The following is a 13,501-nucleotide window of genomic DNA, read 5'->3' on the forward strand; positions in this document are numbered from 1 at the left end:
GGACGTTAAACGTGTTCTGGAGTATCTCTGGGGCGTTTCGCGGCTCGGTGAAAGAGGGGGGGGCGGGGGGGGGGGGGGGTGTTCCCCGTTAAATCGCTTCCCCCCCCCGCCCCGGGGGCCGGGCCGGAGCTGGCAGGAAGGGGCGGAGCGGGGCGGCCCCTGCGCGGCGGCGGAGCGGGGGGTGCGCGGGGCCGGGGGGGGACAGGGGGCGTCCGAGGGGGTGCGGGGGGAATGGGAGGGGGCAGGGCTGTAAGGGGAGTTGGGATGTGGGGGTGCGGAGGGGGGGGGTTATTGGTGTTTGACGGGGGACACGCCGTGGAGGCTGCGTGGGTGTCGCAGCGGTGAGGAGTGAAGCGGAGTGGGGGGGGGGGGATCGGGTATGGGGGTGCACGGGGGGATGGATGGGTGCATGGGGGGGTGGGGGGGAGCGGGAGGGAGGGGGGTGCATGGGGGGAGTGGGGGTGCGGGGGGAATGGGGGGATGCATGGGGAATGGGGGGTGCGGGGGGAATGGGGGGGTGCAGAGGGGCATTGAGGGTGCGTGGGGAATGGGGGGTGCGTGGGGAATTGGAGGGTTTATGGGGGGATGATTGGGGGGTGCATGGAGAATGGGGGGGTGCATGGGGACTGGGGGGGTGCAGGGGGGCATTAAGGGTGCATGGAGGGGTTGGGGGGTGCATGAGGGGATTGGGTTCTGGGGGTGCGTGGGGAACGGGGGGCTGTGTGGAGAATGGGGGGGTGCATGGGGGGGTTGGGTGCATGGAGAATGAGGGGCTGAACGGGGAATAATGGGCTGCAGGGGGGCATTGGGGGTGCATGGGGGGATTGGGGATGTGTGGGAAATGGGGGGGTGCATGGGGGGATCAGGTTCTGGGGGTGCGTGGGGAATGGGGGCTGTGTGGAGAATGGGGGGTGCATGGGGGAGTTGGGGGGTGCATGGGGAATAGGGGGCTGCAGGGGGGCACTGGGGGTGCATGGGAGGGTTGGGGGTTCATGGGCACAAGGACGTTGGGCTGGGGACCTGGGGGTGCTGAATGGTTTGGAGGGGGCTGGGGGGTGCAGAGCCCCTGGGGACAGCCCTGAGAGTGGGGGGGGGGGGGGGGAGGGGGGATGTAGGGGAACCCCTGCAGTACAGGGGGCCAGGCAGAACAGTGGGGTGCAACCCCACCGAGGGGCTCCACTCTCACACCCCCCCACCCTCCCCCGCCACACTCAGGCCCCAGCGGGACCCTCGGGGAGGCCACAATGTCCCAGGCCACCACCTGCCCCAAGGTGAGGCTCATCCCTAGCCCCCCATATTGGGGAGGGGGCCCACGAGTGTCACCCCTGCCCCCCCCCCCCCCCGTGGTCTTTTGCCAGCATTTAACCCTTTATCATTTGACCTTCCCACCCTGCCAGCAGCAGGGGGGGGATGGGGAGAGCCCCCCACTGCCGGCATCCCCGCTCGTCTTCCCGCGGGAGACGCTGTTTCGGCAGGCGAGCGGGGTCACCTACCGCATCCCGGCTTTGCTCTACGTCCCCCCCGCCGCCACCTTCCTGGCCTTTGCTGAAAAACGCTCCTCGCCCAGGGATGAGGACGCCAAGTACCTGGTGCTGCGCCGGGGCCGCCGGCATGGCACCTCGGTTGAGGTAAAAAAAAACCAAAAAACCAACCAACCAACCAAAAAAAAACCAACCAAACCCCGCACAACCTGTAGGGCTGTGGGAATAAGCTGCGACCTCCGTCGTGGTGGGCTCGCCGTGGGGAGCGACGCCGAGTGGTTTCGGGGTACAGCCCCCCCCCCCCCCCCCCCCCCCGCGCGTCACGCGGCTGAGCCCTCTTTAATCCGCCAGTGGGGTCCCGTGGAGGAGCTGTCGGCGTTGGTGCTGCCCGGCCGCCGCACCATGAACCCCTGTCCCCTCTACGAGGCGAGGAGCGGCACCGTCTTCCTCTTCTGCATCTGCGTCGAGCGGGGCAAGACGGAGCGCCGCCAGATCTGGAGGGGGTGCAGCGCCGTGCGCCTCTGCTGCGCCACCAGCCCCGACGGCGGCCGCAGCTGGAGCCCGCTGCGGGACGTGACGGACGAAGCCGTCGGCGCCGACCTGTCCCGTTGGGCCACCTTCGCCGTGGGGCCGGGACACGGGGTGCAGCTGGATTCGGGGCGTTTGGTCGTGCCGGCGTACGCCTACTACGTGCACGGGTGTTTGTGCGGGGTCGTGCCGCTGCCTTGCAACACCCGGCAGCACGCCCTCGTCTTCTACAGCGACGACGGCGGGCGCAGCTGGCACAAGGGCGCCTTGGTCACCGGCGGGCAGACGGGCGAGTGCCAGGTAGCCGAAATCGGGGGGAGCGATGCCCACCGGCCCTTGCTCTACTGCAACGCCCGAGCGCCGCGGGGTTGCCGGGCCGTGGCGTTCAGCGCCGACCGCGGGCTGCGGTTCGAGCGGTCGGCGCCGTGCGAGGCGCTGGGCGAGCCGCCGCGGGGCTGCCAGGGCAGCGTGGTGAGCTTCGCCGCCGCCACCGGGGATGCCCCCACTTGGTTACTCTACTCCCACCCCACCAACCGGCACCGCCGGCGCGATTTGGGGATTTACCTCAACCCCTCGCCGCGGGATGGGGCGGGTTGGCGGCGCCCGTGGGTGCTGCACCCGGGGCCGGCCGGTTATTCCGACCTGGCCGTCTGCCCCGGCGGCGTTTTCGGCTGCTTGTTCGAGTGCGGCGTCACCAGCGCCTGCGAGGAAATCGCCTTCTGCCTCTTCACCCTGGACACCTCCACCTGCGGCGAGCAGAACCCCAAATCTTCCTAAAACAGACTCATTTTACTGGGTGGGGGATCACTCCCGGAACGCTGGGAGCTCACCAGGACATTCTGGATGCGCCGGAGGCTCGGCATCGCATAGCTTTTATTTAATTAACGCTTGGCTTTTTAATCACCCGTCGGATAGATGTTGTTGGTAACCTGGGGGAGGATGACGACATGGCACCCAAAATGCTGCTGCTTCACCAAAAATCGGTATTTTTCCCCTGGCAGCAGCAAAAATGCAGAGGTGCCATTGAGAGCAGCCGGTCCCCTGGAGCGAAAATACCCCAAAATGTTTTTTAGTTAAAAATATCTGTGATTCCTCTGTGTGTGTGTGTCTCCGCATATGGCAGAGAGAGAAGTCCCCTTATTTAACATTTTTTTTATCCCGTTCTCTTCACTTTGCTGGTTCAGGCTGAGTTTCACCCCCTATTCCCGTGGGAAAAAGCACTCAGATCTTGAGGGGGGGGGGGTTATTCTGCTCCATAAGGGACAGGTTGTGGCATCCTGACAGTGATGGCACCTTCACATCCCCGCGCTGCTGCCAAATCCTCCCTCCCCAGACGGGTGAAATCCACTCAATATTGGGCAAATCCCAAGGGAGGCGACTCTGCTGGGGCAGGATGCGGGATGGCCCTGAGCATCGTCGCCTCCCAGTCCATCCCGCCGCTACATTTTGGGCACACAGCACCTGGAAGAGAAGACACCCACCCCCCCCCGGCAGAGGTTATGAGGTTACAGAGGGGTTTTGGGGGGTTGGGTTTTTTATTGGGGGGGGTTCCCAGCATCCCCATCTTACCGGTAGCGCCGGGGACAACCGAAATGTCCCCGTTGGAGCTCGTGGGCGAGGCAGACGCGGCGGCAGCGGCCGGTGTGCTGGGCGCAAGGGCGGGCGCTGGTGGGGACGGCGTCGGTGAGGGGGTCCCGGGGGACGGTGGCGTCGGTGGGGTGCCCGGGGAGGGTGGTGGCAAGGAGCAGGGCCAGGAGCAGGGCCAGGAGCGGGATGGGCATGGTGTGGGGCCACCGGTGTCACTTGGGGTTGGATTTAATGGGGTTCGGCAGCGGGGAGGTGGGGTTTGGAGGAGGAGGAGGGTGCTGCTGGATGGGGTTTAGCGACGGGCGACGGCTCAGCCTGCTCCGGCGGGGACCCAGGGGACAGGGAGGGCACCCGTGGGGGGGTGGGGGGGTGGTGTGAGGGAAGTACTGGGGTTTGGGGGGGTGTTTTTGACTTCTTGGGGTGACTGGTGGTGGAAGGGGGAAGGAGAAGGGGGAGAGATGGAGGGTTATGGGACATGGCTGAATTATGGGGGTGCAGGACATGGAGGAGTGATGGGGATATGGGGTGTGGAGCGGGATGGAGACGTGGGACATGGAGTGGGGTGGGGATGTGGGACACGGAGTGGGATGGGGATGGGGGACATGGGGTGGGATGGGGATGTGGAGTGGGATGGGGACGTGGGACACAGTGGGGTGGGGATGTGGGACACGGAGTGGGATGGGGATGGGGGACATGGGGTGGGATGGGGATGTGGGACATGGGGTGGGATGGGGATGGGGGACACAGAGTGGGATGGGAATGGGGGACACGGAGTGGGATGGGGGTGGGGGACACGGCTGAGCAATGGAATGTGGCACCCAGCCCCTGGAGCAGAGGATCTCAGAGCGATGCTCACCCCAAGCCCTGCACCCACCATGCCCTCGCACCCATCATGTCCTCGCACCCGCAGCCGCCCTGGGAGAAATCCACATTTCCCAAATTCTCTCAGCCTTTCCTTTAGGAATTCAACCAGTTCCGGCCCATTTTCCCCAGGAGGCTTCTGGGGGGTGAGGGGCTGCAGGTGCTCAGCTGTGGGGGGGTATTTTGGGGTGCCATCGCAGTGCTGTCCCCGCAGATGGGGCACCTCAGCACCCCCTGATAAGGTTTTTCTGCAAAAAAAAAAAAAAGTTTTTTTTCCAGGGTGAGAAAGTGTCCACAGTGTTGGTGGGAACTCAGCAGAATGTCCCTGACCCACCGCCTACACCCCACTGGGACAGAATGGGATGGGGACAGGCAGGAGGGGGACAGCATGGAATTGGGGACAGGGAGGCTGGGGACAGGATGGGACAAGGACAAGCAGGATGAGGCCAGGGCAGGATGGGGCCAGGGCGGAATGGGGACAAGGAGGATGGCAACTGGCAGGATGAGTACAGAGCAGTTTGGGGACAGACAGGATGGGGCCAGAACAGGACAGAGACAGGCAGGATGAGGCCAAGACGGGATGAGGACAGTCAAGAGGGTGACAGGATGGGATGGGGACAGGGGCCAAAATGGGGACAGACAGGATGGGGACAGGATGGGATGGGGACAGGGTGGGATGGCAGGGGCAGAGTGGGGACAAGGAGGATGGGGACAGAGAAGATGGGGACAGGATGGGATGGAGAGGGTGGGGTGGGGACAGGATGGGATGGAGGGTGCAGAGTGAGGACAATGAGGTTGGGGACAGGATGGGATGGGGACAGAGAAGATGGGGATAGGGAGGATGGGGACAGGATGGGATGGGGGGTGGGCAGAGCGGGGACAAGGAGGATGGGGACAGGATGGGATGGGGACAGGGAGGCTGGGGACAGAGGGGACAGGGACAGGCGGGATGAATCTGGGGCAGGATGGGAACAGCCAAGAAGGGAACGGGCAGGATGGGGACCAGCACCCCCCCGCCTCCCTCCAGCCAGCGTGGCGGAGACCGGGCACCCCCCAAACCCCTCCCCACCCCCCCCCCCACCCCCCCCCCACCCCAAAGGCGGGGCCTCCCCGCCCCTCCCCGCTCCGCCCTCCTCCCTCTCCCCGCGGCGGCGGCTGGATGGGGGCACTGGGGGCGCTGGGAGCGCTGGGGCTGGGGGTCCTGCTGGCGCTGCTGCCCCCCCCCGCCCCGGCTGACACCTACACGGCCATGCTGAGCATCCGGAGGGTGCTGGGGGCCGAGGGCCGCCTGCTCCGCCGGCTCCGAGCCTACCTGCGGGAGGAGAGCGGCCGCCTCCGCCGCCTCGCCAGGTACCGGATCCCCCCACCCGCGTCGCGGTCACGCGTGGGGGCTCCCCGCTCCGCTCCTTCGCCTCTAAGCACCCATAGCCCCGCCTCAAAGGTGGGTGCTGCCCTGGAAGGGAGGGGTGGGGTGGGTTAAGCCAGCCCGCACACACCTCCCCCCATCTCCACCCCCCCCCCCCAGCACCCAATTTTTGGGGATGCCTCTAAATAGTTTAGGGTACCGTGGGTGGGTGGGGAGCACAGCTCGGGCACTGCCTACGCCATGTTGCAAGGAGGGGACGTGGCCCCTCCAACCCTGGGCTGGGGACCTGGGTGGTAGGTCACAGCACCACCCCCCATGGGGGGCCATCCCCACATACCCACCAGGGACGGGGCCCACCACCCCGGCTGGGGTTACCCCACCCCTGGTTTGGCCAAAAAGTGACCACTATGGAGTGGGGGCTAGACTCTGTACCCCACCCCGGGGTGTCAGCATCCAGGAGCATTGCTCAGCATGTCACCCGGTGGGTGCCTTGCAGGTTTTACGAGAAGGTCCAGGCGCTGCACCAAGACCCCAAGGCTTCGGTGGACAACCCCTTGTTGGCCTTCAGCCTCATCAAGCGTCTTCACTCCGACTGGCCCAACGTCATCTACAGTGACGAGGCCACCGAGAACACCCAGGGTATGGTGGTGGTGGTGTGTGTGTGTGGGGGGATGCTTATCATTGTGTCCCTTTTGTCACCTGGGAAGAGCCAGGAGGCGGCAGGGAGTGGATGGAGGAGCAGGAGAACGGGCGGAGGAGCAGAAAGAAGGATGGAGAAGCAGGGAAATGGGTGGAGGAGAAGAAGAATGGGTGGAGAAGAATGGGTGGAGGAGAAGAAGGAAGGATGGAGAAGCAGGAGGATGGATGAAGGAGCAAGGAAATGAGTGGAGGAGGAGAAGAACGGGTGGAGGAGCAGGAGAATGGATGGAGGAGCAGAAGGAAGGATGGAGAAGCAGGGAAATGGGTGGAGGAGCAGGAGAATGGGTGAAGGAGCTGAGGAATGGGTGGAGGAACAGGGGAATGGGTGGAGGAGCAGAAGGATGGATGGAGGAGCAGGAGAATGGACGGAGGAGCAGGAGAACAGATAGAGGAGCCAGGGAATGGATGGAGGAGCAGGAGAATAGGCGGAGGAACCACATGTGGGATCTCCAGGGATAAAGAAGGGCTGATAAGGGTGAGTGCACCCCAAAAGCTCATTAATCTCCCTCCGTGCACCCCATTGCCCACCCTCAGCACTCCATGATGGCTTCAAGGAGGTGGAGCAGGAGCTGCCTGGAGCCGAGGACCTGGCTGGGGCTGCCCGGGCACTGATGCGGCTGCAGGACGTCTACGCACTCAGTGTCAAGGGCATGGCCAACGGCATCTTCCAGCGAGCCGGCACCGGCCGACCACCCCTCTACAGCCCCAGCCGGCGCATCTCCCTCTCAGCCGACGATTGCTTCCACGTGGGCAAGGTGAGGGTGAGCCCCGTCAGCCCCCCCCAAAGCTTTTCCAGCCTGGGATGTTGCTTCCGTAGGGATAGATGTTGGGTTTTCTTCCCACGCGGACGCGGAGGGGCCCCTCTGACTCAGCCCACAGGCATTTGCCTGCCTGCCATCGCCTCTCGGCTCTCACCCAAATAATGGGGCTTCTCGCTGTTTCGGGGCTTGGGGAAGGGAAAAGCTGAGTTAGAGGCATGGGGGGACCTCCCAGCCCAGTATCCTGGTTGGGTACGGGGTCAGCCCCCGCCTGGGGATCAAAACAGGTCCAAAAGTCCATGGGAGAGGATTTGGATGCTTTGATAGATTTTGTTCAGGGCAGAGTCCTCTGAGTGACACTGCAGAGCTGGGAGGGAGTGGTGGAGAGTGGGATGGGATGGAACAGGGTGGGGTGGGGTGGGATGGAGGTGGAGGTGCAGATGGAGATGAGGATGAAAATGGAAATGGAAATAGGGATGGAGCAGGATGGATGGGGATGGGACAGAAAAGAAAGAGATGGGACAGGATGGGGATGGCGTGGGAGGGAACAGGGATGAGGATGGGAATAGGAAAGTGATGGGATGTGATGGGACAGGATGGATGGGAATTGCAATGGGATGGGATGAGGTGGCAGGGGGATGGGATGTGATGGGAGAGGACAAGGTGAGACAGGGAAGGGACGGGATAGGAGGGGATGGGGTTGGGATTGGGATGAAGACAGTGGTGGGGATAGGGTGGGATGAGAAGGGGATGGGTCAGGAGGGATGAGCATGGGGTGGGGATGTGGTGGGACGGGATGGTACGGGAGGAGATGGGATGAGGATGGGATGGGGATGGGAAGGGGATGGGATGGGGATGGGAAGGGGATGGGATGGGGGTGGGATGGGGATGGGATGGGATGGGAAGGGATGCAGGCCAGGCTGGCCCATCCAGTGGGTCCAGGCGACGCGGTGCCGCGCAGGTGGCCTACGACACAGGTGACTACTACCACTCCATCGCATGGCTGGAGGAGGCCGTCGGCCTCTTCCGCCTCTCCTATGGCAGCTGGAACCCAGAGGACAGGAGCAGCCTGGAGGATGCTCTGGACCATCTCGCCTTCTCTTACTTCATGGTACGGCCACAAGTCCTGTCCCCATCCCCGCGGTGCCCAGCAGAGCTGAACCGTGGGCAGGGGGATGCTCATGGGCACCCCACTCCCCTCATCCAGGCTGGAAACATCTCTCATGCCTTGAGCCTCTCCAAGGAGTTTCTCCACTACGGTACGTGGGGCAACCTCTGATGTGGCAGGAGGTGGGGAGAGGTTTTGGGGTGTCCCCATCACCTCTGCACGGTGACCAGCCTCCTTCAATCCATGTCCTTCTCTCACATGGGGTAATTCACCAGGGACTGATGCCAGGGAAAGGGAGGGTGATGGGGACACAGCATTTCGGGTGACACCACCTCTCCGGCAGACCCCAGTAACCGAAGGGTGACGAGGAACGTGGCCAAGTACAAGAAGCTGCTGGAGATGGGGCCAGTGGCAAGTGCCGGACCCCTGCGACGCCCCAATGGCACCCGCCTGCAGAGCCGCGACGCCTACGAGGAGCTGTGCCAGCGCCCAGGGGGGCAGGTGGGGTTGACACGGAGGGGTGCCACGGTCCCCCCACCCCACCACTGTCCCTCTCTTCACGCTCTCCTTGGTCCTCTCTCTTCCCAGCCGTTGCCAGAGCAGCTTCCACACCTTAGCTGCTCCTACGAGACCAATGGCAGCCCTTACCTCCTGCTCCAGCCTGCCAAGAAGGAGGTGGTCCAGATCCGGCCCTATGTGGCTTTGTACCATGATTTTGTCAGTGACGCCGAGGCTGAGACCATCAAAGGTCTGGCGGGACCCTGGGTGAGTCGTTCCTGTCCCCAACAATGTCCCTCTCCTAGAGGAGGATGCCCCAAGAGCTGGTGCTCTAGGATGGACCGCCTTGAGCATGCAAAGATAGGAGGAGGTTCAAGCCAGGGCTTAGCCAAAGCCTCCTGCAGCAAAACTCCAGAGTGGGTGAGGCCCCCCCAGAAGGTTTTGGGGTGAAACCAGGTCCATGCATGCACCTAAACCCCCTTCCCAGCCAAGCTTGTCTTGGTGACACCCAACTGCGGTGTATCCAACTGCTTCCATCACGCCGGTGGGACACCTCGGGGTGGGGATGTTTGGCCACCGACTGGTATAAACCCCCCCCAGTTTCAACCCCAACCGGGGTTCCTGCTTGGTGTGGGGGGGTCCCCATCTGCAGCGAGCAACATCCCCCCTCCACCTTGTGTCCACCAGCTGCAGAGGTCCGTGGTCGCCTCTGGGGAGAAGCAGCAGAAAGCCGAGTACCGGATAAGCAAGAGGTAGAAGCCACCCCACCCCTTGTCCTCCAGCCAGTGGGACCACCATGGCCCCATTGCCACCACTAAGGTGGCAGTGAAGCCGTGCTGGGGAGGCCTGGGTCCTCCCCACCCACCAGTGCCACGAGGGTTAAGCCCAGCCACATAGTGAATTTGGGGGGGGCTGAAGGTGGGGTGCTCCCGCAGCGCCTGGCTGAAGGACACCGCCGACCCGGTGGTGTGGGCATTGGAGCAACGCATCGCTGCCGTCACCGGCCTGGACCTGCGGCCACCCTACGCTGAGTACCTGCAGGTGGTCAACTACGGGTTGGGAGGTCACTACGAGCCACACTTCGACCATGCTACGGTCAGGGAGCTGCCTGCGTGGTCTGGGAGGGTGGTCCTGGGATGGTTCCTGGGGTGGTCCCTCAGATGGTCACCAGGGTGGTCCCCCGGATGGTCTTGGAAATGGTCCTTGGGGTGGTCCCTGGGATGGTCTTGGAAAAGGTCCTTGGGGTGGTCCCTGGGATGGTCTTGGAAATGGTCCCTGGGGTGTTCTCTGGGTTGGTCCCTCAGATGTTCCTGGAGGTGGACCCTGGCATGGGCCTCATGGTGATCCCGGGGATGGTGCCCGGAGCAGGTCCCTGGGATGGGCCTCGGGGTGGTGGTCTCTGGGTTGGTCCCTCAGCTATTCCTGGAGGTGGACCCTGGGGTGGTCCCCGTGGTGATCCAGGAGATGGTGCCCAGAGCAAGGGCCTTGGGGTGGTCTCTCAGATGTCCCTGGGAGTGTCCCCTGCAATGATCCCCGTGATGCTCCTGGGATGGTCGCCTGTAGCGGGAGAAGTCCCTGGATGTTCCCTGGGGGGTGTCCCCATGGTGATCCCTGGGATGTTCCTGGGGAGGAAGAGGAAAGAAAGGAGAGGGAGACCTTTCCCTGGGGGGCAGCTCAGAGCCACCGGCTCTGTTAGGGCGTGAGGTACCTCCAGGCCAAGCCGTGTCAGCACGGGACTGACCGTCCCCACCTCCTCGCTCTTGGGGCAGTCCAGGAAGAGCCCCCTTTACAGAATGAAGTCGGGCAACAGGATCGCCACGGTCATGATCTATGTGAGTCCTCCCTCATTTCTGGGCCTAGAGAGAGAGAGAGGCTGCACTTGCTTGGTCATCAGTAGGGTTCAAAGTGAACAGGGGTTGAGATGGGTGAGGGCGGGCCTAAATCAGACTGTGGTGGGGGGTTAAATGACAGAGAGCACAGAACAGTTAAGAGCTTGTGCCATGCTGTAGTGAGGGAAACGCGGTTGGGGACCAAGGGAGGTTTCGTGCCTCAGTTTCCCCATGCAAAGCAGCCACAGCACAGCGGGGGAGGGCCGTGGCTCATATTTTTACTCCTTTTCCAGCTAAGCGCGGTGGAGGCCGGCGGCTCCACAGCTTTTATCTACGCCAACTTCAGCGTGCCCGTGGTTAAGGTGAGGGGGACCCGCACAAGCCCCTTGGGAGTGGAGAAGAGGGGGAGGAACGCTGTGTGACCAAGCCTGTCCCGATGCCAAACCCCAACCCTGGGGTTCCCTGATCCATTTTGGGGTGCCAAACCCCTAATCCTGGGACTCCTGGTTCCCTTCAAGGGGTGCCAAACCCTGATCCCGCAGCTCCCAGCTCTGTTTTGGGGTGCCAAACCCTAATCCTGGGGTTCCTGTCTGTGTTCTGGGATGCCAAAATCCAATCTCGGGGATCCCAGATCTATTTTGGGGTGCCAAAACCCCAAGCCCAGGACTCCCTGCCCTGTTTTAGGGGTGTCACACCCCAGCCCTTGGGCTCCTGTCTATTTTGGGATGCCAACCCCAATTCTGGGACTCCTGGCTCTATTTTAGGGTACCAAACCCCAACCCCAGCACTCCCAGCTCTCTTTTAGGGGTTCCAAGCCCCAGTCCTTGGTCTCCTGCCTGTTTTAGGGTGCTAAACCTGACCCAAGGGCTCCCAGCTCTATTTTGGGGTTCTAAACCCCAATTCTGGGGCTCCTGGCTCCCTTTGAGGTGTGCCAAACCCCGACCTCACAGCTCCCAGTTCTGTTTTGGGGTGCCAAACCCCAACCCCTGGGCTTTCAGCTTTGTTTTGGGGTTCCAAACCCCAATTCTAGGGCTCCTAGCTCTGTTCTAAGGGTTCCAAACCTCAAGCCCAGGACTCCCAGCTCTATTTTGGGGTTCCAAACTCCAATTCTGGAGCTTCTGGTTCTGTTTTAGGGGTTCCAAACCCCAAGCCCGGGACTCCCAGCTCTATTTTGGGGTGCCAAACCCCAACCTCTGGGCTCCTGTCTCTGTTTTAGGGGTTCCAAACCCCAATTCTGTGACTCCTGGCTCTGTTTTCGGAGTGCCAAAACCCCGGGGCTCCCACTCCTCTCTGCTCTGCAGAATGCGGCTCTCTTCTGGTGGAACCTGCGGAGGAACGGGGACGGGGATGGGGACACCCTGCACGCCGGCTGCCCCGTCCTGGCTGGGGACAAGTGGGGTGAGAGACGGCGCCGATATCACCCCAGGGTGACACGCGGTTGGAAGGGCAGCTCTGCCAGCAGGGGAGGCGAGAAGGGCGGGCAACCTGGAAAAATCCTGGAAAATAGGGAAAACCACGTCACCCGTATTGGGGAGGGGTGTGGGGGGACGGAGGCAGACGGGGGTCCTTGTCCTTGTCCCTTCCAGTGGCGAATAAGTGGGTCCATGAGCACGGGCAGGAGTTTCGGCGGCCGTGCAGCACCGATCCACAAGACTGAGCCGCCGTGGGCTCGAGGACGTGACACCCATGGGTGGAAAAGCCACCGCGGCGCAGCGTGTCCCCAAGGCTGCCAGCAAGAGGAGGGAGGGAAGGGGGTGGCAGTGGCACGGGGCGATACTGGGGATGGTGGCGCTTGGCTAGCTACCGCTGAATCCGGTGAATATAAATAAAGTTGAAAGACACTAAACTGGAGTCTGGGGGAAATACCTCGGTGTGGTACCCCATGGGATGATGTGGGTCTGTGGGTCTGTGTCCCCCCACTTCTGATTGCAGCCCAGGCCCTAAACTCATCCTCAAAGGACCCTAAAAGCTCCCTCCTCCAGCCTTAGATGCAAAGTCCCTCTGCTAAAAGGACTAGCAGTTAGTGACATAGCATTTCTACGGCCATCAGTAGGCTTCAGAGTGAACACAAAGGTCATAGAGGACTAGAGCAAAGCTGGTACACTGTCCTTCCTCAAATAAACCTGTTGCAGCACCTGGCTGCATCTTGGGCCTGACTGTGCAGCCCCCTACTTTGTTCTTGTTGCAACAACAGCACAGGGCCCCTTCCCCTGCCCCCCAGAAGGGTGGTTGCGAGTTGTTTGTTTTTTTTTTTTTTTTTTCTGGAAGAGGGACCTTGAGGAGGGAGAAGGCAGCTGCTGCCTTCCAGCCACCCTGGCCCCCGGCCTGCCCACGCTTACCGGTATCGCTCCCCCGGGACCTCGCAGACAAACTCCCTTTCTCCGGCCCGACCGCAGCCCCGACGTGACTGGAAGGCGCAAAGAGGCAGCAGGGCTCACCGGCAGCGCCCGGAGATCGGGCAGGGAGCACGCACGGCTCTTCCCTGGGGCACTGGGGATGGGGACTAATGCTGGAGGAGACCATCAAACTCCCCCCTGTCACACCCCCCCCCCCATTCTGCATCCATCCCACCTCATCATTGCAACTTTTAGAGATGAAAATCTTCCTGGATGGGGAGGGAGGGAGTGCCACAGCCTGGGGAGATGCAGCTCCCCAGAGTGGGGGGGTCCAGGCCACCCCCTCGCCTCTCAGCCTCTTTGCTAGATGGAAAGAAAAGGACAAAAAGTGGGGAGGGGGGATAGAAACACCAGGCAAATCTCTCCCTTTGCTCTCCTATTTGTTTTGGG

At 62.6% G+C, this 13,501-nt stretch overlaps 2 protein-coding genes and 1 long non-coding RNA gene across 5 annotated transcripts; 2 read left to right on the forward strand and 1 right to left on the reverse strand.

Moving 5' to 3' along the window:
- Positions 1-283: 283 nt before the first annotated feature.
- On the forward strand, positions 284-3,104 carry NEU3 (neuraminidase 3). 3 transcript variants are annotated; one of them, XM_042792538.1, is made up of 4 exons: positions 284-341; positions 1,216-1,271; positions 1,398-1,628; positions 1,833-3,104. In XM_042792538.1, the coding sequence occupies exons 2-4, from the start codon at positions 1,245-1,247 to the stop codon at positions 2,784-2,786; spliced, it is 1,212 nt and encodes a 403-aa protein (XP_042648472.1). In that variant the 5' UTR covers positions 284-341; positions 1,216-1,244; the 3' UTR covers positions 2,787-3,104. The 3 variants fall into 3 exon arrangements, with proteins under 3 accessions (XP_042648472.1, XP_042648474.1, XP_042648473.1); XM_042792540.1 differs by having other exon boundaries at positions 1,401-1,628; XM_042792539.1 differs by lacking the exon at positions 284-341 and having other exon boundaries at positions 1,111-1,271; positions 1,401-1,628.
- Positions 2,847-3,800, reverse strand: LOC122153482. Its single transcript, XR_006165395.1, has 2 exons — positions 3,579-3,800; positions 2,847-3,470 (listed from the first exon to the last, which is right to left on the reverse strand). It is a non-coding gene; the product is annotated as an uncharacterized LOC122153482 (long non-coding RNA).
- A 1,816-nt stretch (positions 3,801-5,616) lies between these two features.
- Positions 5,617-12,561, forward strand: P4HA3 (prolyl 4-hydroxylase subunit alpha 3). The gene is made up of 13 exons (XM_032990731.2): positions 5,617-5,807; positions 6,320-6,462; positions 7,057-7,277; positions 8,242-8,391; positions 8,488-8,539; positions 8,732-8,889; positions 8,977-9,153; positions 9,574-9,638; positions 9,822-9,981; positions 10,656-10,718; positions 11,009-11,077; positions 12,017-12,113; positions 12,302-12,561. The coding sequence occupies exons 1-13, from the start codon at positions 5,617-5,619 to the stop codon at positions 12,370-12,372; spliced, it is 1,617 nt and encodes a 538-aa protein (XP_032846622.2). The 3' UTR covers positions 12,373-12,561.
- The last annotated feature ends 940 nt before the right edge of the window (positions 12,562-13,501 follow it).

This window comes from Tyto alba, unplaced genomic scaffold (genome assembly GCF_018691265.1).
Source record: "Tyto alba isolate M040663 unplaced genomic scaffold, T.alba_DEE_v4.0 Super-Scaffold_2, whole genome shotgun sequence".
Classification (NCBI taxonomy): Eukaryota; Metazoa; Chordata; class Aves; order Strigiformes; family Tytonidae; genus Tyto; species Tyto alba.